Source organism: Ochotona princeps, chromosome 25, assembly GCF_030435755.1.
Source record: "Ochotona princeps isolate mOchPri1 chromosome 25, mOchPri1.hap1, whole genome shotgun sequence".
Lineage (NCBI taxonomy): Eukaryota > Metazoa > Chordata > Mammalia > Lagomorpha > Ochotonidae > Ochotona > Ochotona princeps.
The window spans coordinates 29949061-29975926 of NC_080856.1; the positions used below are offsets into that span (position 1 = coordinate 29949061).

Consider the following 26866-nt stretch of genomic DNA (forward strand, 5'->3'; position numbering starts at 1 on the left):
TCTGGCTGTAGACAATAGAGTCTTCAAAATGCTTATAAGAAGGTCTGGCATTGTAGTATATCAGGTCCACTGAACTTGTATGGGAAACCAAGATAGAGTTCCAGGCTCCTGGCTCAAACTTAGCCAAACCCTGGCCAGGGAAACTATCTGGAGAGTGAACCAACCAATGAAAGATTTCTCTCTTTCCTTTCCTCTGTCTCTCTTCCTCACTCCCTCCCTCCATCTCTCTCTGACTCATCTCTCTCTCTCTGTAACTCTCCCTTTCAAATAATAATCTTTTAAAAATACTTATGGAAAATCTGCATTAATTATCTTTTGAAAAAAAATGCATTTGTTTATCTTCACCTTTTTCAGTGGCATAGAAACTGAGCTACAAACAGGAATCTTGCATCTCCTATCTCACTCTCCAAATGCTCACATCTGGGACAGGCCATATCAAAGTGAGGAACTAGTCACTCAATCATGATCTCCTAGGTGGTGGCAGAAATCCAACCACTTGAGCCATTACTTACTGCTTCCATGTGTATACATTAGCAGGAAGTTAGAATCAGGAGTGGAGCTGGGGTTTGAACTTAGTCACTCTAATATGTGGATATCCCAAGTTACTTTTTCTTTTTAACATTTTATTTATTTCTATTGGAAAGTCAGGTATGCAGACAGGAGGAGAGACAGAGAAGGATATCTTTATCTGTTGCTTCACTCCCAAAAGTGGCTGCAAAGGGCAGAGCTGAGCCAATCCAAAGCCAGGGGCCAGGAGCCAAGAGCTTCTTTCGGGTCTCCCACGCAGGTGCAGAGTCCCAAGGCTTTGGGCTTTCCTTAATTGCATTCTCAGGAAACAAGCAGGAAGCTGGATGGGAAGTGGGCCACTGGGATTAGAACTGGCTCCCATATGGGATCCCGGCACATGAAGATGAGGTCTTTAGCCACTAGGCTACCATGCCGGGCCTGATACAAGTGACATTTTAAGTGCTACATCAAATACTCTCCCTGAATTATTTTTTAATTCCATTTTGTATAACTTTTAAAGTATCCTCATAGAAGATCACATTTTCTGAAAATGTGGAAAGTTTAGCTTCATCCTTCCCAATTGAGATACTTTTTGATTATTTGCCTTACCTAATTGCTCTTGGAAGAATATAGCACAGATCTTGTTTCTTAGAGAGAAAAGCTTTTATTGTTTCACTAATAAGTATATTGATAGCTGTGAGATTTTCATTTTTGACATTTATTATGTTCAGTTCTTGTACTCCTACTTGCTGAGAATTATTATCATGGAACTATGTTGAATTTTTCACATTCTCTTTATGTATCTATTCAGATGATCATATGGTTTTTGTCCTTCATTCTGTTAAAGTGGTATTTCATATTAGCAACTTATCTTTGACAAGGATGCCAAGAATACACAATGGAGGAAAAGAGACTTTCTTCAATAATGGTGCTACAGAAGCTGGCACACAGTGCTAGTAGGAACCAGGCAGGGAGGGGGTGAAGCTGGTAGGGGGAATGTGGAGGATCCCCTTGCTGGAACACCTCACCCATTGGATCAATGAGTTGGGATGGGAGACCAAACCGGACAGGGCTACATCCGTGGGTCTCATGCGAGTTGGATCAGAGAAGAGCCAGGCTTGGTTGACTGGTGCAAAAATAAGGCAGAATGGGTGAGGGGTGGTTGGGATTTGCTGCAGCATCAGATAACAGATGCTGGCACTGGTGGCTAATATGTCAAGTTCAACTCCAGAACTGTCCTGAGAGTGCATAATCTGGGAGTGGCCTAGTAGGGAAATAGTGGGCACCTCCCTCTTGGGTTACCACTCCCACTGAAAACCAGTACTGGGACAGGGGTAGATGGACAGGCACCCACCAGCATGTGTGTGGGCTGGATAGTGGAACTGGTCGGGTTGAACTAGGCTTCAATGCCCATTGACATGTGTGAGAGCTGAATGGGATGTGGGACTGACTGGACTAGTCTGCTGTAAATACTGGCAAGCAGGGGAGCTAGGGCAGGCGGAGGACCTGGTGGGGGTTGCTGTGGGTCGCTCTGACTGGGCTGCAGCTCCCACTGGTTTATGTGAGGGCCGAGTATGTGATGGGCAGAACCAGGCCAGACTGCAACACCCATTGGTTCCGGTGGAAGTTGGGGCTGAAAACAGAACCAGCTCAGCAATTGCAACCACCAGCTGATTGGGGCGATGGACTGTGCCGGGCACTGTACTTGCTGGTACATACAAGAATCAGATCTGGGAACACCTCAAAGTTTCTTTGGGTATCTCCCCAACCGAACTGCCGGACTCAGAACCCTAGCCAAGAAAAGACAGAAGACAGAACAGGTCAATCAACCACCTCAGCTATATGTTGGCAGCGAAATACTGGGCATATGGAGACTCTATGATGGACTGTGCCAATCAGTGGATTTTTCAACGACCTCATCGTGCTTGGAGTGGAGAGCTTGGCAGCGATTCATAACTGGTGAACTATTGAAACCACTTGAGCAAGGATCTCAGAGCATGCCCCACATCCGGGACCTGGGGTGGGTGGGAAACTGGGTGGGGCTTCTCCCTCACTATCCCCCTTTAGCTCAGATACATGAAGGAAACAATGTGGAAATGATAGTCTTACCCACTTCCCTATAGCCCTTGAACCTTTTTACCCTAATTAACTACGTAAAGATTGTCAAAAATATAATAAAAAAGGAAAAAAAATATTAAAAAAGGAAGTGCCTAACAGAAATGAAGACCAATGAAAGGGATATGCCTACTTGATGTGATACAACTATCGACTCTTAGACATTTATTAACTATAAAGGTCCCAGAAGTTGAGAAGACTGGAGTGCCATACACAGATTAGAAGATATAAATGCAGATGTTCTAACAAAAATATCAGGAGTTGTTTTGAAAATATTTCCTTCTTAACACTGGTGGTTAAACATTAGTGGACAAGTAAGGGCAAAGTGACTACTTCAAATCAGTACCTGTTATCCTACAGATACTCTGTAATCTGCCCCAAACAGATTGAATTAACAGAATCTAATTCCCCACAAATTTGTGAAATTGTTTTTCTTTCTTACTTAATTTTTTAAACATCTTATTTTGACAAAATTACAGATTAACATGAAATTTTTAAAAAATATATGTAAGAAGTTAATGCATCCTTTATTCCTCTACAACTAAGGTTAGCAGTAACACAAATATAATACTGTACATATAATACAGTTGGCATTGATAACATTCCACAGAGCTTATTCAGAGTAACAGTAGCCATGCATCTGTGTGTATGTGTATTTACATACAGAGCTACGTAAAGTTTTATCTTATCTGAGTATTCAAGTAACTATGATCATACTGCTGTTAAAATTAAGTTTGGGCTACTACCCACTAGATAGCCAATTCACCAGAGGCAAGAGCTGATGTAAAGAAACAGGTGTATACAAGAGGGCAGCAATATGGCAAGTGTCAGGTAGAGGAGAAGACATCTTCCCTCTCAAAAGGGATTTTCTCCATTTAAATTTGATATTTGGTGTATGGTGAAAGATGGGAGTCTTGTTTCTTACTTCCGCAGGCTGCTATCCAATTGTCCCAACAACATTTGTTGAAGAGACCAACATTTCACCCTGGGTTGTTTTCTGTTCTCTTGTTGAAGATTAGCAGGCTGTACATGTGTGGGCTCATTCTGAGGTTTCTTGTGTTGCTCTTCCTCTGTTTATGTACCAACATCAGGCTGTTTTGATTACCACTTCCCCGTAAAATGTCTTAAGACTTGGAATAATGATTCCTCTTCAAGATAGTTTTGACTACTTGTGGTTGCTGTGTTTCTGCATGAATTTTTGTAGCATTCTTTCCAGCTCTGTGAAGAATGTTCTTGGGATTTTGTAGGAAATCCCATTGAAGCTGTAAATCACTTTCGGTAATAGGGACATTTTGATGATGTTGACTCTGCCTATCCAGGAACATAGTGTATTTCCTCATCTCTTAGAGTCTTCTATTTCTTTTTTTCAGTGTTTCATAATGTTCCTCATGGGAGCTTACCCATCTTGAGTTAGGTTTGTTCCAAGGAATTTAAGGTTTTCCTCTGCTATTTTAAAAAGGAATGTACTATCTAGTTCTTTTTCAGTCCAGTTGTTTGTGTACACTAGGACTATTGATTTGCATTCTTTTATTTTGTACCCTGCGACCTTATCAAACTCTCTTATAAGTTCTAGCAGTCTCTTTACTGAGTCTTTTGGTTATCCTTATGTGTAGAATCATGCCATCTTCAAACAGAAGATGAATTTTCTAATTTGAATCCTTCTAATTTCTTTTTCTTGCTTAATAGCTCTAGCAAGGACTTACAGTACTTTATTGAATAATAATGGTGAAAATAGACCATGTTTAGTTCTAGATCTTAATGGGAAAACTTCCAGTCTTTCCCAATTTAGTATGATGCTGGCATTGGGTTTCTCAAAAATTGCTTTGATTGTGTTATAGACTGTTCCTTCTAGGCTTATCTTGTTTAGAGTTTTTAACATAAAGTGGTGTTGGATTTTGTCAAATTCTTTTTCTGCATTTATTGAGACAATCATATGTTTTTTTTACTCAATTTGTTGATGTGGCATATCACATTTATTGATTTGTATGTTAAACTATTCCTGCATGCCAAGGATAAATCCCACCTGATCCAGATGAATAGATAAAGGACCTAAGTCTACATCTAGAAACCATCAAACTATTAGAGGAAAACATAGAAATCACTCTGCAAGATATAGGTATAGGCAAAGACTTTCTAGAAAAGTCATCAAAAGCATAGGCAGTCAAGGTCAAGCTAAATAAATGGGACTACATCAAACTAAGAAGCGTCTGCACAGCAAAGGAAATAGTCAATAAAATGAAGAGTCAATCAATAGAATGGGGGAAAATCTTTGCATACTCCACAACATATAGGAAGCTAATATCCATGATAGATATGAGTTCCAGAAACACAACTACAAAATAAACAGACCAGTTAAGAAATGGGTGAAGGAAATAGTCAGATACTTTTCAAAGGAACAAATTCAACTGGCTAACAGACATACTAAAAATTTGCTCAAGCTCACTAGAAAAACCACATTGAGATTCCACTTAACTCCAGTGAGAAGGATCTACATACAGATCGTCTAACAAAAGCTGCTGGAGAGGATGTGAGGAAAAAGGCACATTACTCCACTACTGGTAGGATTATAGACTGATGCAATCACTATGGAAATCAATATGGAGAATACTTAGGCAACTGAAAATTTGTCCACCGTATAACCCAGCAATCCAATTCCTGGGAGTATATGCAAAAGTGATATATACATACGAGAAAGCAACCTGCATTTCTATATTACAACAACAGCAAAGATATGGAAACAACCTAGATGCTCACTGAAAGAAGATTGTATGAAGAACTATGGTACATCTACTCTATGGAATATTACTCAGCCATTAAAAAGAATGAAATTTTGCCATTTGCAACAAAGCGGTCTCAACTGGAGACCATAATACTCAGTGAAATAAGGCCATTCCAAAAACACAAATGTCTTATGTTTTCTCTGATACAACTTTGCTCCAAAATACAAAATGAAAAGACATAAATGTAGTTAAGTATACACTTGTAATCTCACAAAGGGTATCATTGAGACCAGAGCACCTGCAACCAAAGAAGATGGGGCAATATGCATCTTTATTCTTGAGTAAAAGCAGGCCCCAAATAAAACTGTTAAATGTACCTAAACAACAAAATACTAGACTCTCTATCGTTGGTTGTACCTACAATGTCATGACACCTATAAAGAGCAGATTACTGGAGTCAAGACTGCAGCTACAGGATTATATCATTGTAAAATACAGAAAGTGATGGGGAAGGGAGAAAAAGAGGGAAGCCCTATATCTGCAAAACTGTAAAGTGGAAAGAATAAAATATTTTAAAATGCACAAATAAATATGAAAAGGTGCTTTTCTCAATTTACATGTTAGCACAAGAACTTTTAAATGAGAAAAGGGAGCTGGAGGAGGGTAGAGAAGAATTTGGGTTCAGATACTTGATCCTCAGACACGTTACCACGGTTAGTCCCAGCATCTTCTATTTGCCAGTTAGATGAAGGTTCCTTTGACGTAGAGACGGTGATTATTAATTCCTGACAAGGAGGTTATGTCAATAACAAATGTGTTTGTTGGCTACAAATTTATCTGTGGTCTGTGATCCAAGCCATGTCCCTGAAGTCATTCCTTTGGCTCCCTAAGCAAGCATGGGGCAAATATTTTGATTAGTCCTAAGATCAGCAATTTGATTTTATAATCAGAATGTGAAAAGGAAAGGTTGATGTATTCGTTGTTGTTACGTGCATAATTGAGATACAAAACTTTTTCCTCCATATCTTTCTCTCAGGACAACCCTCAGAGCCAGCCCTAGTGATTAATCTCACATACTGAGTCCCTGGCAAGCACAATCTGCTTTCTGTTATTTCAGGAATATTGCATGAATAGGATTCAAAAAAAAATTATTCCTGGGAAATAAGCATTCAAATTCTACTCACTGATATAATTTTTCAGTCTACAATAACCACAGTAGATTTTGCTTTTTTCATTAGTAAATAATGTAAAACATGTCTATTAGTTTTAATATGTTTTGCATAATGATATTTCTCAGTTATCTAAGCTGTATTTTATGTAAAATACATGTTTTAGAGACGTATTTATTTATATCCTTTAGATTAAATATTTAAAAACGTATGAAATCTGAATCTATATTTATTTCTGGACATTTTCAAATGGAAAATAAATGTCATGTATTTATGCTCTTCCTTGCTCTGAAAATCTGTGTGAGCTTCCAGAAAATACTTTCATCTTTTGCATGTAAACATAATTCTGCAATCTGTTTATAGATTTTTATTTAATTTTAAACATTTTCACTCATTTTATACTTTCACATTTGTATATCTCAATTTTGAAACAAGGGAAATTATAAGCATATTTTTATCTCTTTATCAATGGAATGAAATTTAATGCGAAGTGAAAATGTTCAGTTTCCCTTTAGTACCCAAAACAAAATTTTCTTACATTCATTGATGCGCAAGAAAAGTACTGTGGAAGATATTAAGGGCCTAACGTATGAATTTTTCCCATTTTAATAAAAACAAACTGAGAGATATTTGTTGAAAACCTACAATATCAGAAAGCACATGGGAAAATCTACCTAATTTTCTTGTTTCTAACATTGTTTTTTTCTTTCTGTGTTCTACTTCAATTAGGTGTATGATACAGAATATTTACTGAAAATGCAAAAAGAATCAAATTCAGAAGTGAAAGGTAATGCTCTACTTTCTGAAGCAGTCCATGCATTTAAAACTCTACAACCTGAAGGTTGCCATGTATCTACATATATACTCCTTGTTGAATCACATAATCATGTTATTTTACAAATCGCTTTTGATTTAAAATTATACTGTATTAAAAGCCTCTTTACACTGATGAAAGCATTCCACTAATGAACCTGGATTTATTTAACTCTCTTCATTGTTAAACCCTTATTTTTGCTAATGTAAAAAAGGAAAAGTTAACAACTCTCTGTGGATATTCTGAATTAGTAATTTTTAATAGATTCTTAGAAAAAGAATTGCTGGCCCAAAAGATATGAGCGTTTTTAAATGCAACAAAAGTTCATAAGATCTAAAGATTGTCTATGCTAATTTCATCAAACTATGCTACTATTCACAAGTTATTTGCTATTTTGAAAGAAATGTAAAATAGGGAATGTAAATAAACCTTTGAAAATTTTCATGCAACTATGGTTTTTTTTACCATTTTCCCTAGATGCAAAACCAAATATATCAGATGATTATATGGTTGGTTATTTAAGAAGACAGCTGCCAAGTCAAGATTTGGGTGAGAACAAGAACATAGAAATAAGTAGTCACAAATCATTTGACTGCGAGAACTGAAATAATTGGAATAGGTTAGGGTCTACACTTTAAAAACCTAAGAGAATATCTAAAATCAGCTAACCAAGGAATGACTCACGTTCCCCAAACTGTGAAACTCAAAATTTTACTTTTCTCCCTAAAAATGCATATGAAAAACCAGCAGAAGTTTATTATATGTTAACTTACTATAATTTTACCCAGTGGGACAAAGGCAAATATTGCTTCTTTCATTCTTAATATTCTCAGGATCATCCAAGCTTCTACTACTCATGGTGACAAGAAGTTCACTAAATTGCAAAAATAGTTCAATCCATTACCAAAGGCCTACAGTACTGAAAAAGGCTTTGTTCTTTCAGTTAAAAACCTGTGTCTTTATAAATGTTACCTCCCTCCTTTAATCTTTCTCTTGAGGAAAAATAGTTGTGACTCATTTTCCCTAATTCACCTTGAAATAATAACAGTCATAGTACTTCCTCTCCTAATAAGTCATAAACATTTTTTTAAAAGGCTGTCACTTGGGGACTGGCATCGTGAGGCAGTGAGATAACATGTCACCTGTAATGTTGATATCCCATCTGGGCACCAGTTCGAGTCCTGGCTAATCCACTTCCAGTTCAACTCCTGGTACTGCACCTACGAATGCAGTGCAAGAGGGTTCAAGTACTTCGGCCCCTGCTGTTCTATGTGGGAGCCCCAGATGGAGTTCCCATGGAGTTCCAGGCCTCAGTTTGCCCCACCCCTGGCCATTGTGGCTACTGGGGAGCCAGGTAGCACATGAGAAATGCTCTTTCTCTCTTTCTCCCTCTCTGTAACTCTGCATTTCAAAATAATAAACAAATGATCATTAAGGAAAAAAGGCTATCACTTATTCCTTCCACTTTCCTCTTATTTCTTTGAACACCCTTAGCGGACCATTATTTACACACCTTGTCATGCTGTTTTATCCTCTTCTGACACTATTAAAGTTTGAATGAAACCAAACACAAAATTACAGATGTTGCCAAAGGAGTGAACAATACATTTTCAGTCTATGTATTAGTTTCATTAATACAGCCTAGGATTATATTTTGTTCTCTTAAAAAATTATCTTGAACTATTAACATTTCTACCTGTTCAAACTTGAGAAGATTTATTTTTATTGGCCCTTATGTTGTGTCTCTTCCTTCAGCTGATCTTTTGGTACAATGTGTTAAGCTTTAAATGTATGCAGTTTATTCAAGTTGGTTTTTTTTTTTTTTTTTATCAGATTCAGCCTTCTATTAACTTCTAAAAAAAAAAAAAAAGATTTATTTATTTATTTATTTGGCAGAAAGAATTCTTCTATCTGCTGCTTCACTCCCCAAATACCTACCTAGACCAGGCTGAATCCAGGAACCTGGAACTCCATGCCAGTCCCTCATGTGGGTGGCAGAAGCCCAAGCACTTGGCCGTGTTCTGCTGCTTTCCTAGGCACATTGACAGAGAGCTTGATCGGAAGTGGAACAGCCAACACTCAAACCAACACTCATGTGGACGGTTGACAGGCCTTGCTACAACTCTGGCTCCTGATGAACTTGTGATCATGATCTTATCTGTTATTTGATATTCATATATGTACAAGAGTGATACAACATAGGAATATGTTGTAGACATTTATACGAAGATACACATGCATGTACTTGCATTTAATCACTTGTATAAAGTTCAGAGATTTACATTTAATTATGTGCTGCATATTTATAAATGTCCTATATACCCGATGAAAATTCTTCTAATTTCACACTAAAGGTTCATCCCCCTGCGTTCTCTGTAGCATTTAGCAACACTATGATCTCTATACCCTCTCAGGCTAGAAACCTACTAAGATTATTTTTTTTCCCTTTTCGCCTTTTTTATATTTGTTTAAAAAGTAAAGACATAGAAACAGCGAGAAAGGAAAGACAAAGAGACAAAGCTCCTATTTGCTGGCTTGTCCTCCAAGTGCCTACAGCAGCGATGATGGGGCAGGGTAAAAGCCAGGAACTCAATCAAGGTGTTTCTCATGGTGACAGAAACCCAACTATATGAGCCATCACCAAGTCCTTTCAGGGTTTGTATTAGCAGGAAGGTGGAGTCAGGAGCCATATGGGACAGGGGAATCTTAGCATCTTAACTAAGGTAAATATCTATCTTTCCTTTTGACTTCTCTGTTCCATATCCTTTCATCCACTGATTCCAGATGATTTTATCTTATAGTTCCTTTTTCTGCATTTTTAGCTACCATTATTCTTTTCACATTGTTATCCATTTACGAGTATTGATTGATCTCCTTACTGCCAGTATTGTCGTCTTAATCCCACCCTTCAGTCTACTATCCAAGTGACCTATCAAAAACACACCTCCTCTGAAAGCCTTCCAGCAACTCCCGTAATTACAGGCTGACATTACATTGTCTTAATACTAGCACTTCAATTGTTTTATGCTTTCTACTTTTCAAAACTTTTTAAAAATTATTTTTATATACTCTAAAGGCAGAGTTATCGACAGAGGGGGGTACATAAAGAGATACCCTTCATGTGCTGATTCACTTCTCAAGAGGTTACAAGAGCAAGGATTGAGCCAGCCTGAAACCAGGGACCGGGAGTTTCATCTGAAGCTCCCACCTGGTTATCAGGAGCGCAAGCATTGGGACCATCTTCTGTTGCCTTTCCAGCTGCCTCAGCAGGGAGCTGAATTGGAAGTGGAGCTAGAACTCAAATGGGTGCCCATGGCGTCACAGGTGATGGCTTCACTTCTTCTACCACCTTGCCATTCCCAAGCCTTTTTAGCTTTTAATTTTGAAATCATTTCAAGAATCATACAAGGAAGTATCTACATCTGTCCATCTATCTATTCATGAGCATATTCGAAAAGCTCATGGAAAACTTCATCGAAGGATATGTATATTTTGGTGCAAAAAATGTTTTGAATTTTGAAATGAACATATAAGTCTTTAAAAACTTCCTGAAAAATGTGCATTCCCAAAAGAAATCTGCATAGATTTCAAGCTTTTTTGCACTAAAAGGCACTTACCTTTTCTTTCCATTTTTCTAGGATGTGTCATTGTATTTATTATTCTGCTTTCCTCATGACCCCATTTGAATACAAGTAATAAAGATCATGTTACTTTGCTTCTAAAAACCTTCAGCATATTTTTTTAAGAAAATTAACATTCTCTAACATTAAAATCAGAAAGCTCAACTTTAAAACAATAATCTTTAGTACAATATGTACAGCAATAATCTGCAGGGTTTTTTTCCCATGGTTTCAGTCACCCATGGTCTGAAGATAATAAATGGAAAATTCTAGAACTAAATAGTTTATAATTTTTAAATTGCGCAAGGCTGATAACATGATAGAGTCTTGTATCCTCCTGCTCCATCATGCCTAGGAATTGAATTACCACTTTGTCCAGCTTATGCATGCTGTATATGTTGCCTATAATAGTTAAGACTTAGTAATTATCTTATTCAAGAGATCAACTCAGTCAAGAGTATCATACATGTTCAAGTAACTCTGATACTACTTAATAGCACAAAAGTGCAAGAGTGGTGATGCTGGTAATTTGGGTATGTCAAATAGAGGCTGTAAAATGTTTCCTATAAGAGGAAAGACAAGGGAGTCAGTCCAGTGGGCTGAAATAGGCTAATTCTCCACATGCAAGTAGCGGCAATGGTTTGTGTCCTGGCTGTTCCACTTCCCATCCCACTCCCTGATTATGATCTGGGAAAGCAGCAGAGGGGGGCCCAAAGCCTTGGGACCTTGCACCTACATGGAAGAGCCGGAAGAAGCTTCTGGCTCCGGACTGCGGATCAGCTCAGCCTCATCTCAGCTCTGGCCATTGTGGCCATTTGGGGAGTAACTCAGTGGATGGAAAATCTATCTCTCTGTCTCTCCTTCTCTCTCTAAATCTGCCTTTCTAATAAAAAATGTTTATTTTAAAAAGAAGTGAAAATATTAGTGAAAAAAATGTCAAGTCATTTTTATACGACATTATTAGAGTGATTCTACTTTATTATTAGTTGTCATTGTTAATTTTTCATTATGCCTAATTTATAAATTAAACTTTATAATACTTAATTATGTCTAATAAAAACAGAGTATACATAAATTTCAGTACTATCCATAGCTGGGCATCCACTGGGGGTCTTAAAAACTACCTCTATGGATAAAGAGGATTACAGTAATTAAATTTTGCCAGATAGCTTAGTACCGCTGGAGCAAAATTTTCCCGATTAACATTTTAATTCAAAATCATGAATTACATTTACCTGTTATATTCATTTATTGTCTTTTAGTTTTGAACATCGCTTTAATCCTTGTCATTTATAGTGCATAAAGTTTTAAAGATTATGAGTTAGCTGTCTAAATGAATACATACATATTTTAATTTTAGTGGAAATAAAGTACCTCTTTTTCCCCTTGGAGAGGTGTTATAGTTGAATCTGGTGAAATAAACTGATAATATATCAACTAGGCATTTCTAATGCTTGACACTACATCAGTATGGAGAAGAATCATACAAATTTACTTTGTGTGTGAGGATGTCACTGGAAAGGAGTGTCCCATAACCCAACGAGGTTTAGAAGCATGTATACCTTCTGCACAGGGAGAGATGTGGGGAGTATAGGCAATTTTAAAGGATGAATTAGTGATTTCTTGGGGACATTATGGACCTGAAAAACTTGATAAACAAATTTTATCTGGGCTCTGGCATGACAGCAATGCTCCTCTTCTGGCAACATGCACCCTTGTTGAAAATGCAGTTGGCAATGAATGTACATGTTTATGTTTGTTTCATTGATCTGTATGTCTACACTCAGAAAAGAGGTTTATCTTATGATAACACTCAATGCGTTTAACAATCTTTAAAAACAGGGCCCAGCACAATAGCATAGTGGTTAAGGCCCTCACCTTGAACGTGCCAGGATCCCATATGGATGCCGGTTCTAATCCCGGCAGCTCCACTTCCCATCCACCTCCCTGCTTGTGGCCTGGGAAAGCAGTCGAGGATGGCCAAGAACATCAGGACCCTGCAACCACGTGGGAGACCCAGAGGAGGTTCCTGGCTCCTGGCTTCGGATCAGCGCAGCACTGGCCATTGCGGCCACTTGAGGAGTGAATCATCAGATGGAAGATCTTCCTGTCTGTCTCTCCTCCTCTCCATACATCTGTCTTTCCAATAAAAATAAAATAAATCTTAAACAAAAGAATCTTTAAAAACAATGGACATTTCTCGTATGGAGATCCACATCCTCAGTCTATATATGCAAAACAGCTGGACGAGAAATGAGTTTACCAAAACAAGTCTGCAGTGGATGGATATTTTTAAAGAACTAGAAAATATTTTCTACAGTCCCTACACACCTAGACACCAGCTATTGTTAATAAGTGAAGCTCTTAGGTCATGCTCAAAAGATTTTGATCGACAGAGGATTGACTTGACGTCATCAAGGTGAACAAGACCAAAACTCGGAGTAATGTGTGCTTAGTTAGAGGAGGGCTGAAAGTTAAAAGGAACTTGACGTTTGGGTGTATTCCCTTTCCCGTTACACCAAGAAAAGACAGCCTAATGGTTGCAGGTAATCCAGAGAAGTATTATTGGGCAAGGAAAAACAGCAAAACATTCCACTTTATCATAGAACAGAAAAACATAACGTGGTCTATACAATTTAAATATCCATTAGAGAATTATAATCGGTATTACCAAAAAGATAGAATTAAACATACATTTTATGCATAATATTTGCTTTATTTTTCTACTACGTATTACTGTTAATGGCCATTGTTAACTGGTCCTCTTGTGTGTGTATGTGTGTATGTGTGTTTGTTTTTTTTTTGTTTTTTGCTTAAACATAGAAAAGCAACTAATAGAGAATAATATAGAGTTTTAAACATGTATTTTTATATTTTGTACTAAGTAATAACAGGTATTTAAAATTATTTATTACTCATTATACTATTTTTCTTCTGGTTTATCTGTAGCATAGTTTGTTGCTCTAAAACAGCTGGTTGCGTAGGCTGTGTATAGGTAACTTCTACAGATTCTAATATTCTTGTTATCAGATAAATTGCTTGATAATTAGATATTTATACTGTTTGCTGTTTTCTTGAAGCTCTTTAGTTAAAAGACTTCCAGTAAATATATACTCCTATGTCATGTGAATGGATGAAATAAAAGTTAAGATAGGCTTATTTAAGTTGACTACTGGATATGCAATGAAGTATTTACCAAGAAAGTAAAAAATGAAGTTTCATTTATTTGGAAACTCAAACTCATCTATTGCATTACTTTTTTTTAGTTAAAATACCTGGAAAAGGATCTTCTTGGCTTCTAAAAAAATATTTCAGGTAGGAGAATTTGATTCTTTAACCTGACATTTCCTTTTCCTCTGTCTTGTAAGGTTTTGGTCTTTGTATAAAGCAACAAAAGTGACTTTTTAATACCCATGGTGAATTGCCAGTTGGTGATTTTTTCCACTTAAGGGTCAGGTTCAGCAACTAGGAAGAAGCTTGAGATGTATCGTATCTCACAGTGCCTGGCTTCAAACCTCAGCTCCTTTTCCAACTCCTCCTTCTTACTAATTCCACAGAATTTGGTGGGAAAAGGGGAATTAACTTTTTAAATATTACTGATACTGTTAAGATGCTTGCCAATTTTCTCAAAAACCACAAATGTTCCTTATTTTCATCGCAGGGAGTGACTAGAGAGATAACTAATTCGACACTATTTTCTTATTGTCTACACTGGTGACATGCCACACGACTGAAGAGCAACAAACAATGCAGGGCATAAAATAAGAGAATCAATAAGCCACGATTCAGCAATAGTTACCACTTTATCATGGCAAAGAATATTCTGATCGACCAATTCAGGCTTTCTAGATGACCTCATGGTAAATAATTATTCTAGTGTAATGAAACTGTCATGAACACATTCATTCATTCAACCATTGGCTTCTCTTCTGAGGTCTTGGTTTTTGCTAAATAAAGTGCATTCCAATGAGTATTGACTCTCTTACCCCAGAAACCCAGAAAACTTGGCACTGATATGAGGCATTTGGGTCTGATCCATATCTTAATTATTTTAAACTAAGAGTTAACTTTTAAAAACATTATTTATAATACATGGATGGAAATCAAATAATGTATCAAGACAAGAAAAGATAACAGAAAAAGTACTGGATGCAAAGTCTAGACCAGCCACTGCCCTGTGAGCTTTGTGATCCTGAGCAACTAATGTAACCTCTCTGGTTTCCCTTAATAAAGATGAGGATGACAGTGGCCATCTTGCCTGCATCACCTGATTGGTGAGATCCACAAGTAAGATAACATTTATTTTTCTTTAAAAGTTGCATAATCTCAGGTATTAGATACAAATACAATATGGTATGACACTATTCCTGCAAGCATAGTTCAGTGCTAACATTGAAATCAGAGTACTCAATTTCTTTCAGCTCTGGAAGTAACATTCAAAGTCTTAAAGACCAAGAGAGGCATGTTTTAGAAATCAATGAGAGGCCAATCCATGGAACAATTCAACCTGAGGGAACTGATTTGTATGAAAACTGCCTCAAGGTAACATCCTTCAAGTGTCCCATGAGCAAACGGACTTCCAATTGGACTGAGAAAACAAAGATATCAACAGGTAGGTTTTTTAATTGCCTGGGATTTCAACACATACAAAGATGTTTTAAATTATATTATCAATAGCAAATCCTATGACATATTTTAAACATTTTTTTTTTAATTTAGTGTGAAAGAGTATAGAAAGGGGGTTGGGAGAGAAAGAGAGATCTTCAGTTTGCTGGCTCACTCCCCAGATGACCAAAACAGTCAGGGCTGGGCCAAACCAAAGCTAAGCAGAAGCCAAGAACAATATCCTGTTTTCCACATGAGTGGCAGGAGCCAAACCACTTAGAACTTCTGCCCTCCTTCCAAGCATATTAGCAGGAAACTGAATCAGAAGCTGAGGACCAGGAAATCAAACTAACACTTCAATTTGGGATGTTGGCATGTTAAGAGGCTGCTTCATATCTGCCACAACAAAGCTCCCCTACAAAATCTTGGTTATAGGAACTATCTTTGTGAACAATGGGAATTGATGGCCTCTTTAACTCTGTCTCTTCAAAAATACTTGCCTTGTTTAATCTGTGAGTTGAGTATAGAAGAAAATTATGTCACTTAAATACAGGCTTGGAAAAAAAAGTAAATTGCCTTATTGGCAGTATCTTCCTATTTTTGATGCATTTCATTCTCATCACTACCTCCTAAGGAAATAAAAAGACATGCCATCACCATATTCTAGCAAGTTCTGCTTCGAATACTTGAGATTTTCAGTTGCAAACAAGCTTTGCCTTCTTCACTTTTAGAATTGGTCCTAAATGAAAGACCATTATAATTCATGGCTTCTACCTTGGAGTGTTAAGATTGATCCACCCTGAAACCTTCATGATAATTAGTGTGTTTAAATCAAACTAAATCTTCATTAAATCATAAAAAACTTGACTTCTATGGAACTTATGATAGTTTCTTTTGTTTCTGCATGAAGTTAGCATTTTTACTTATCTTCCTCACAGTGTTTAGTTTTAGAAATAGAATCACTCTTTTCATTCTTTTTTTTTTTTTTAACGTTTTGAAGGCCCTTTATATATTCCCATTAAGTAAAGGGATTGATATTTTTTTTATAATCTTACATAGTTGATTAGAGTACAAAAGGTCAGGGGCTACAGGAAAGTGGGGAATACTATTGTTTTCACACTAAAATCATCATTTTCCCCCTCTGTATCTGGGATCAGGGGAGAAACAAAGGAAGAAGCCCAACCAGCCTCCCACCCATCCCGGGTCCCCGATGTGGGGCATGCTCCGAGGGTCCTGTTCAAGCAGTTTTGATAGTTGAACATTTCTGAATTGCTGCCAATCTCACCGTTCAAAGCACAGTGAAATCTATTCAGAATCCACTGGCTGACATAGTCTCTTCGTGGTTGGGGTTCTGAGCTCAGCAGTTCAGTTGGAGGGATCTCCAAAGAAACTTCATCTGAAATGATCCCAGATCTGATTCTTGTGTGTGCTTACAAGTAAAGTGTCTAGCTCAGTCCATCACCCCAATCAGCTTATGCACATGCTGGTCATTGCAACTGCTGGGTCAGTGCTGTTTCCAACCCCAATTTCCACTGGAACCAATGGGTGTTGCAGTCCAGCCTGATCCTGCCCAGCACACACTCAGCCCTCACATAAACCAGTGGGAGCTGCAGGTTAGTCAGAGCTGCACCAATAACCCCCACCAGGCCCGCCCCCTGCCCTAGTTCCCCTGCTTGCCAATATTTATATCAGACTAGTCCAGTCAATCCCACATCCCATTCAGCTCTCACACATGTCAATGGGCATTGAAGCCTAGTTCAACCCAACCAGTTTTCCTATCCAGCCCACACACATGCTGGTGGGTGTCATTCTTTTCATCCACCCCTGGCCCAGTCCTGGTTTTCATGTTCTTCAGTGGGAGTGGTAACCCAAGAGGGAGGTGCCCATTATTTCCCTACTAGGCCACTCCCACTCCCAGATAATGCATTTTCCAGGTGGTTCTGGAGTTGAACTTCATAGATTTAGCCCAGAGGGCCATCCTCTACAAGCTGATGCTGCAGCAAATCCCAACCAACCTTCACCCACTCTAATTTTTGGTTGCACCAGTAGGAGCAGTCAACCAAGCCTGGCTTTTCCTTGATCTAGCTAACATGAGGCCCACAGGTAATGTAGCCCTGCCTGGTTTGGCCTGCCCCCATTTCAACTCACGCTCTCCAGTGTTCATTAATTCTTGAAAAAAGAGTTATTTCAAAGATTAGTATTTGGAGCGATTGATCAAATACAATTTTATTGACATTTTAAGATGTGTGTTATCACCACATTCAGTTTGGCTCTCAATTTTACACGGTTATGTCAAGGTGATAGAGTACTTTGTGAAAGTTTAAATTTTGCCCAGAGGAGATTGCTCTGAATGTCACAGAACTTCATGTTAGAAATATCTAGACATATTTTTAGTGTTGAAGCTTTTTAGGATTTTACTAGCCATCTGAAAGTACTCTGAGTGACCACTTCTTTTTTTTTTTTTTTTCACTTTTCTATTGAAGTTTCTATCTTGATGATTTATAAGAGCAATTGATATATTTAAACTCTTAGTTCTTTTTCTGTCATAAAATTTTATAGCTATTCTCCTAAGTTATTCTTTTCTTTCATGCTTTATCTTTTTTATATTTTTTACATATAATATTTCTTTAACCATCTTCACTTATTTTGGTCTCTTAGTATTGCTGATTGTGATTCAATTCCTTTCTGACTTCAGCACGTTTCTGAGCAGCTTTTCCAGTGCTGGTTTAGTGTTTGCATTTTCTTATTTCTCTTTATTATGGAAGTATTTTATTTTGTTTTAAAATACAAATGAGAGCTTTGCTGGATATATTAGCTTAGGTTGACAGTCTTCTGTTTTAGGATCTGGGAAATATTACTCCATTCTCTTCTTGCTTGAAGGATTTCTTCTGAGAAGTTGCAGTAATTCTAATTGGTATTTTTCTATACATTATCTTATCCTTTTTTCGCGCTTGTTTTAGTATTCTTTGTTTATGTTCAGTTGTGGGGAGCTTGACAGCAATGTACCTGGGTGAGGGTCTTTTTGGATTGGATCTTTACTTTTTTCTCTCTAGGGTTGATTGTAAGAACACTGCTGTCAAGGATTTGATTTTTCATATTAATCAGTGCTGATATAATGTCAAATGCATAATACATATCTAGTTAGTGTCTGCAGTATGGCCTAGGAATAGCTTGTCAAGAAATCGTGGATAAACTCACTTCATTTACATGTATTTCTACATATTATAATCATCCATATTTTTCACTTCATTATCTTCAGGCTTAGTTTAATTTAGTGAGTGCTTTAACCATCGGTTTACTTTCATTTTAAGAGTGGTCAAATCCTTTATAACAAATAAGCACAAACCTCTTGTGAACATTTTCAAATGTGAATAAAAGGATCAAAATTAAATAATAAACCCACTGATGTTCATCACTGTGGTGTTCTTGTTTCATCTGTATTCCTGCCAGCTTTGTCTTAGAGTGTTTTCAAGCAAATTCCGCAAGCATTGTTTTGCTCATAAATAGTTCTACGTGTATCTCTAACACTTCATTTAACAAGGCACATCATGTTTCTTCCTCTTATTCTAAATGTGGTCTATCTTTCTCTTATATTCTCCAAATACCAATTCAGGCTTTAGGACTATAATTAATTCTATCACATTCTTTGAAATGTCTATCAGCTAGTCTTCCTTCAGGTTTTTCTTATAAGCACACTTCAACAAGCTTTCTTGCCTTTATACTTCCTTCTGCCAAGTATGATCTATCCCAATGCCTGCTTGACACACTCTTTAACTCCTATGACAGGTCGGCTTCACACAGAAGCCTCCTCTTGATGCCTTTTTAAAAACAAAGACATCTTATCCAATCCTCTGTTGATGGGCATTTTGGTTGCTTCCATGTTTTTGCAATTATTGATTGTGCTGCTATGAACATAGGAAGCTATGGTTCATCTACTCCATGGAATACTACTCAGCTATTAAAAAAAACAAAATGCAGTTCTTTGTGGCCAAATGGGCCAAACTGGAAACCATAATGCTAAGGGAAATGAGCCAATCCCAAAAGGTTAAATACCACATGTTTGCCTTAATTTAATATACATGTTATGTATAACATGTTATGTTATGAATGTTATATGTTGTGTATAAACTAAAATTGAAATGTAAGTGAGGTGGTCACAGAAGGTGGCTGGGAACTCGCATTTACTTTTAACATATTGGTTACTCATTACTATGTCAATTAATTCCATAATGATGTAAATTTTTGCTGATGGTATGTTGGAGCTTTCAATTGACTGGGATGATACTCTGCTGGCTCTGTCTTCAGACCAAAAAGGGTATACCTAGGAAGCCGTTGAACTTGACTAGACAATAAGATGCTGGACACTATGTTTGGTATACACTTGCAATGGGGGAATCTCAACTGAACTTGAGCTGTGGTTATGCAACAAGGTGGAGGAATCCACCATGGTGGGAGGGTTTGGGGAGGGGTGGGGAGAACCCAAGTACCTATGAAACTGTGTCACATAATACAATGTAATTAATGAATTAAAAATAATAAATAATAAAAAAACAAAGACATCTGCCCCCTAGCTTTATTTTACATTGTAAGCTTCACATTATTTAACAAACTTTATATGTATTTATTTTCTTTAAAATAGAAGACTGAAATGGACAACAAATTTTAGGTAAAACCCTTGACACACAATAATCCTTGATAAATAATTGTTGAATGAAAACAGTGCATGTAGTCTACACATATTTTTGTGATTGCTCCTCAGATCTACATCACAGCTTAAAGAACAGAATGAAAGAATGCACATCTTTCCCAAGCAGGAAGACTGATACAAATTGGACTGATGATGAAAAAGAATCCTACAGGGATAAAAGAATAGCTCAAACTCAAGAAACATTACAGGATTTGCTTCCTGTCATGCAAAGCACAAAAAGTAAGCCACCTGCTCAGTTAAAGCAGCTACTCAACCCAAGACACAACATCCAAACTCAACATCAGTAAGTCAATAAAATTTTACCATCCTCAGCTATGTAATATATTCATTTGTAAGGCAACAAGGATTATTAATTCATTGTCCTGAGGAACAAACATGGAGTCTTAAAAATGGTGTTAGTTACACTCCTTTTGATAAAGGCCACACACCTAAGAAAACACTGGGTGTGTGAAGAAGCACATTATAGGCCTTATTTGATTGGTTATTTGTATAAAATGATTCCTTAATTTCAGTCTGTGGTAAAGAATGCACAATAAAGTATGATCATCTTACTTTAAATATTTCAGGTGTTTGTAAATTCTGTAATTCTAGAGGGCAACAAAAATTAAAAATAATTACTTTAAACTACTTCAGTTTATTGATATTCAGATGAAGTCAGAAAAAGTGAGGCCAGATGTATTTTGAAAATAAAATTCATAATCATCCTTAAAGTCCAAAAAAAATCAATATAAATAATGATAAAGATAGTAGTAAGCAAATAAATATAGCATCAATATTGGCAAACATGTATAAAGTACTTTCTACGTGGTCAACACTTTTAAATTACACACACACACACACACACACGCATACACACACACACAGTCATCCTTCAGTATCTATGGTTTCTATGTTAGTGAATTCTGCCAACCACAGATCTGTACATTTCGGATCCATGGTTGGTTGAATCCACAAATAGAGAATTAATAGATACGGAGGACTGATTGGCACATCTTACATTTGACACATGAGAAAACTGAAATATGAGAAATAAGTAATTTATCCAAAGTCACAGCAGTAAATAGGTAACGGAGTCTGTATTCAAGCCCAGCTAGATACTCTGACACCAGAGTTCTGAACTTTATCGTTATGCTTTGCTGCTTTGTAACATAGATGAAAACAGGATAAATACACTTCAAGAGCAGTTACAAGCAAGCGTAAAATTATGAATATTTTAGTAGAAAAATCTCCAATGCTTATGATCAAGCAAGTGACATTGAAAAAAAACACGATCAATGATAATTTAGGAATACTTGATCTGGGGGCTACTGCTTGCATCTCTGGGATCCAATCCTGGAGCAGCAGTTCAAGTCCTGGCTGCTCTGTTTCTGATCCAAGCTCCCTGCTAATGTGCCAGGAAGCATAGAAGACGGTGGCCTAAGTGCCCGGGCCTCTGCCACACATTTCGGTTACCTGGATGGAGTTCCAGGGGCCCCAGACATTGTGGACATTTGGGGAGGACCCAGGGGATAGAAGAGCTCACTCTCTTTATGTGTTTGCCCTCATTTATTTTGTCACTTGTTCTTTCAAATAAATCATTTTTTTTTTCAAAAAAAAACTGAATCTCACTCAACTCCGAAGATTATTAATTTAAAATCAGTTTTACTTGTCAGTAGAAGAATTTGTTATCGATTGTGGGAATATAAATCGGCTCAGAATTTCTGGAAGGCAATCCAATAAAGGAATAAATAAAAACCTTTATCATGCACTCATTGTGACTGAGAAAATCCATTGTTGGAAAGTAATGATCTTGATAGCATAAATTAAAGATCTTGATAAAGGCGGAAACATTTTGTAGAACTAGGTACATGTCACTGTGTCTTATTATAACAAAGTAAGGAAAGAGAATAACTTAAATGTTTAGCAATGTATGGTTGCCTAAATTATAGTATATAAATTGAGATATTAAAGACTAAGTGTTAATTAGCCTGAGTTGACATTTAAAATATGTAAGTGAATAAAAATAAGCCACAGAGAATTTACCATATCTGCTTCTAATAAATGCAAACACACATACCTAGAAAGAACTCTGGAAGCACATATTTCTAACAGTGATTATCTCTGGATAATTAAGGGATTAAGGAAGAAGAGATTCCTCAACATGATTTTTGCTTAAATGTTTATTGATGGGTATTTCTTCATTATGTAATAAGCAAAATAATAAAATTATAAAACTAGGCCTTTGTTGACTGTTTCTAGCATGCTGGGGAGAAGTAGTGCCTGACAAGAATTAAGTCTAAAAGATCAGTCAATAGGAGAGAAACAAGTGGATAGTGTGTGCCTAGGCAGACAACATCACATATCAGCAAAGTCACATATCCTAAAAATAATAACAAAGTGTGATAGACAAGGACAAGGAATTAGAAATATTAAGTTAGGCAAGCGGTCTAGGTGACAATTAGGACAATATTTTGATTTTTATTCATTAGTTTCATAAGCAATTCTTTTTTAAAAAGATTTATTTTATTTTTATTGGAAAGTCAGATATACAGAGAGGAGGAGAGACACAGAGGAAGATCTTCCATCTGATGATTTACTCCCCAAGTGACCACAACGGTCGGTGCTGTGCTGATCTAAAGCCAGGAACCAGGAACCTCCTCCAGGTCTCCCACGTGGGTGCAGGGTCTCAAGGCTTTGGGCCATCCTTGACTGCTTTCCCAGGCCACAAGCAGGGACATGGACGGGAAGTGGAGCTGCCGGGGTTAGAACCAGCGCCCATATGGGATCCTGGCGAGTTTAAGGCAAGGACTTTAGCCGCTAGGCCACCATGCTGGGCCCATAAGCAATTCTTAAAAAAAGAAAAAAAACTTTTATTGGAAAGGCAGATTTACAGAGAGGAGGAGAGACAAAGAGAACATCCACTGGTCCACTCACCACATGGCTGCAATGGCTGGAGCTGAGCTAATCTGAAGCCAGAAGCCAGGAGATTCTTCCAGGTCTCCCATATGGGTGCAGGATCCTAAGGCATGAAGCCAGCTTCCACTGCTTCCCAGGCCACAAGCAGGGGGCTGGATAGGAACACGTACCAGAACAACTGGTACGTGAACTGGCACTCAAAAGATGCCGCACCTGGAGGCAGAGCACTAGCCAGTTGAGTCAATATGCCAGCCCTATGAGCAATTATTAATATACTCAGAACCCCAAATATACTCAATATGGATTAGCCTAAAAGCATATATAGATAATTGGTTTTATTGATTAAGGCCTATTTATATATAACTGAAATCAATCCATCAAAACTAGCTTAGGCAAACAGCATAAAGTGAGGGGCCGGTGCTGTGGCACAGTGAGTAAAGCCTCCACCTACTGTGCTGGCATTCCATGTGAGCATAGGTTCAACACCTGTGCTGCTTCACCTCCCATTTAGCTCCCTGATAATGTGCCTGGGAAAACATCATTGCATGGTCTGAGTCCTTGGGCCCCTGCATCCACGTGGGAGACCAAGAGACCCTGAGGAAGCTCCTGACCTGACTACTTCTAGCCCCTGCAGCCATCTGGGGAGTGAACCAGCAAGTGGAAGAACTCTCCATCTTTCTCTCCCACTCTGTCCATTTTTCCTTTCCAATAAAATCATTAAAAGAATAAAGAATTATCCCTGGTTTCTCATGGAAACAGGGAGAAGGAATATAGCCAGCCTTCAGGAGAATATTGGAACTACAGGGTTCGATGTGTCTTCAATCTGTTTTTCCTTTCCTGGAAGAAAAAGTTCCATAGCCTTTAGATCACAAATTTGCATCCTACAGCTGTTTCACTTAAGACTGATTCAGTATTGCTCATTACTAATTCTAAGTTATAGGAAAAAATTATCTGATTGGCAACCATAACAGTTAGGGTTAGGGTTAGGGTCACCTAGGGAGGAGGCCACAGCAGCACACCCCTCGCAAGCACCCACCTGCCCTGGGCCTCCCTAGGTGCACACAGGTGGCAGATGTTCCAGCAGAACGAGCGGGAGCACCAGACACTGGTCCATGGCACAGCAGGTAAACTTCCTATGGTGCATCCCTGCTGGACCTGAAGAGCACTGACCTCCACCAGCAGCCATGTCCTCCTGGCTGTTGGAGAGTCTGTCTCCTTATAGAAATGATGAAATCAAGCCAAATCATTACACACCAAGCAATGACACGTACGGTGGCGAGGTGCACGTGCGGTTGATGCTGTCCCAGCTGACGTATTCTTTTTACCCAGAAGATGAGCTTCTTCACTTCTACAAATGGACCTCCCCAGCAGGAGTGATCCGCATCCTGTCCATGCTCATCATCGTGATGTGCATTGCCATGTTTGCCTGCCTCGCCTCCATACTTGCTTTGGGCAGAATCTACAGTACTGGCCTGCTGGGAAGTGGCATAGGCTACCCCTATGGAAGCAGTTGTGGGAGCAATGAGAGTAGGCATGGCTATGGTTATGGCTACAATTATGGCCCCTACACAGATCTGCAAGCAGTCAAGGGCTTTCTACTGGCCATGGTTGCCTTCTGTTTCATCTTTGCTCTGGTGGTATTCATTACCAGTGTGATCAGATTGGAAATTGACAGAATGGGAAGATATTACTTGACTGTGATCATAATGAGTGCCATCCTGGGCATCCTGATGTTTATTGCCACCATTGTCTGCATCATGGGGGGTCAACCTGACGGCCCAAGCATCCAGATCTATGTACAGCTCCCAAACATATGCTCTCTGCAACCAGTTCTATGTGCCTGGAGATTCAAGTCTCTATGTGGATCAGTATTTGTACCATTACTGTGAGGTGGATCCCCTGGAGGCCATTGCCATTGTACTAGGGTTCTTGATTCTTGTGGCTTTTGCTTTAGTAATTTTATTTGCTGTGAAAACTCGAAGAAAGATGGACCACTACAACAAATCCAAGATTCTATGGGAGAAGGAACACATCTATGACAAGCAGCCCCCCAGTGTTGACGAATGGGTTAAAAATGTGTCTGCTGGCACACAAGACATGCCCCCACCCATGTCTGACTTCGTGGAGAGAATGAATGGTTCTATGGCCTACTCGTCCAATGGCAAGCTGAACAGCAAGAGGTATTATCCAGAATCTTCCTATAAGTCAACCCCGCTGGTGCCAGAGGTGATCCAGGAGCTTCCTTTGACTTCATCCGTGGATGACCTCAGGCAGCCCTGATTTGGCAGCAGTGGGGACTTGGAGATCCTACCCAAAAAGGGTCCCACCAAGGAAGAGCGGGGAGGTCCGGGAGGTCCAAGCAGGACCATTATGAGACAGAATATACAACTGGTGGTGAGTCCTGTGGCGAACTGTAGGAGGACTGGATCAGGGAATACCCACCTATTATGCCAGATCAACAAGGACAGCTTTACAAGAGAAACTTGTACAAGAGCTTGCAAGCAGAGCTCGATGAAGTCAACAGAGAGCTTTCCTGCCTTGATAAGGAACTGAACAATTATAGAAAAGAGAGTGAGGATTATGTGGTGGCTGCTGACGAGTACAACCAGCTGAAGCAGGTGAAGAGCTCTGCAGATTATAAACGTAAGAGAAACTACTGCAGGCAGCTGAAGAGCAGACTGTCCCACATCAAGAAGATGGTTGGGGACTATGATGGGCAGAAAACATAGAAGGGCACGTGGTGTGGTGCTCAAGGACCCAGGTGTGGGCTGGACATCTCCAGGGTGTTTCAAGAAGGTGCACCACTCTGGACTCTTAGCAGGAAGCCAGCCTCCATGACCGACCGTTGCAGCATTTTGGTAATTTTAACGTCATTGGTATTGAAGCATTTTTTACAAATAACTTTTGATAGTCAACTGGGCTGAGCACTCCAACGAAGGATGGTGTGGCTTAAACACTGAGTCTTGGGTTAATATCAATGGGAAAAGCCCGGAGTGGCTAGCAGAGCCCGGCCAGAAAGCTTGCAACTGGGGCTGTGCTCTCTGGACTCCCCTTGAACTGGGGGTGGGTTCCCACCTTCTGAGCTTCCCAGAAGCTGTTGTAGAGGTGGCTGAGGTGGGCCAAGGCCAGTGTTTTGGGCATCAGTTTTGCTCTTTCGTTTCCGACTATCTCGGGCAAATAAATTAGCCAATGTTACCCACGGTGCCAATCTGACCATGGTCCCTCAGATCTTCACTGCGTGTGCATCTGAGATTTCTAACCCTCGGGACTTCAGCATGGCTTAAGAAAGACAGTAGAGAGGAGGGTGGCACTCGGATACCTAGTCGGGCTGTCAGACCCAGGGGATCCCCTGCAGAGTTTGCCTCGGCCAAAACCCATCAATCCTCAGACAGGTTCACCCCAGAGCCACGCATCCCTGGCCGGCTCTGAAAGCAGAAGATGAGAGGATAGGATAGAAGCCAATGGCCTTCCATTACAACCTTTCAGGGGATTTGACTGTAGCTACGCTGAGGCGGGGGGGCGGGGGGGGGGGAGCAGGGGCGTGGTCCCCATATTCGTGCAGAGCTGCAGGGTGCCAAGGGTCACTTCTGCAGGGTACACTCCCATTCGAGAGGAGGAATACTGAACCTCACCTCGCCGCCTTTTCTTTGAGGCTCACCTGGAGAAACACCACTTCTCCAACAATGTGCTTGTCTTGAAAGATGCTGCGCCTA

At 38.9% G+C, this 26866-nt stretch overlaps 1 protein-coding gene and 1 pseudogene across 2 annotated transcripts in view; both read left to right on the forward strand.

Moving 5' to 3' along the window:
- The window catches only part of AGBL3 (AGBL carboxypeptidase 3), a 65106-nt gene that overhangs the window by 29591 nt on the left and 8649 nt on the right, over positions 1–26866 (forward strand). Inside the window, exons 13-17 of one of the 2 annotated variants that reach the window (XM_058681390.1) lie at positions 7241–7298; positions 7803–7874; positions 14212–14260; positions 15367–15557; positions 20310–20541. In XM_058681390.1, coding sequence (XP_058537373.1) covers positions 7241–7298; positions 7803–7874; positions 14212–14260; positions 15367–15557; positions 20310–20541 — 602 coding nt within the window. Of the gene's footprint in view, positions 1–7240; positions 7299–7802; positions 7875–14211; positions 14261–15366; positions 15558–20309; positions 20542–26866 lie in introns of those variants that run through there. The other variant, XR_009247631.1, reaches the window with a different exon arrangement.
- Positions 24250–25988, forward strand: LOC105942580 (occludin-like; annotated as a pseudogene).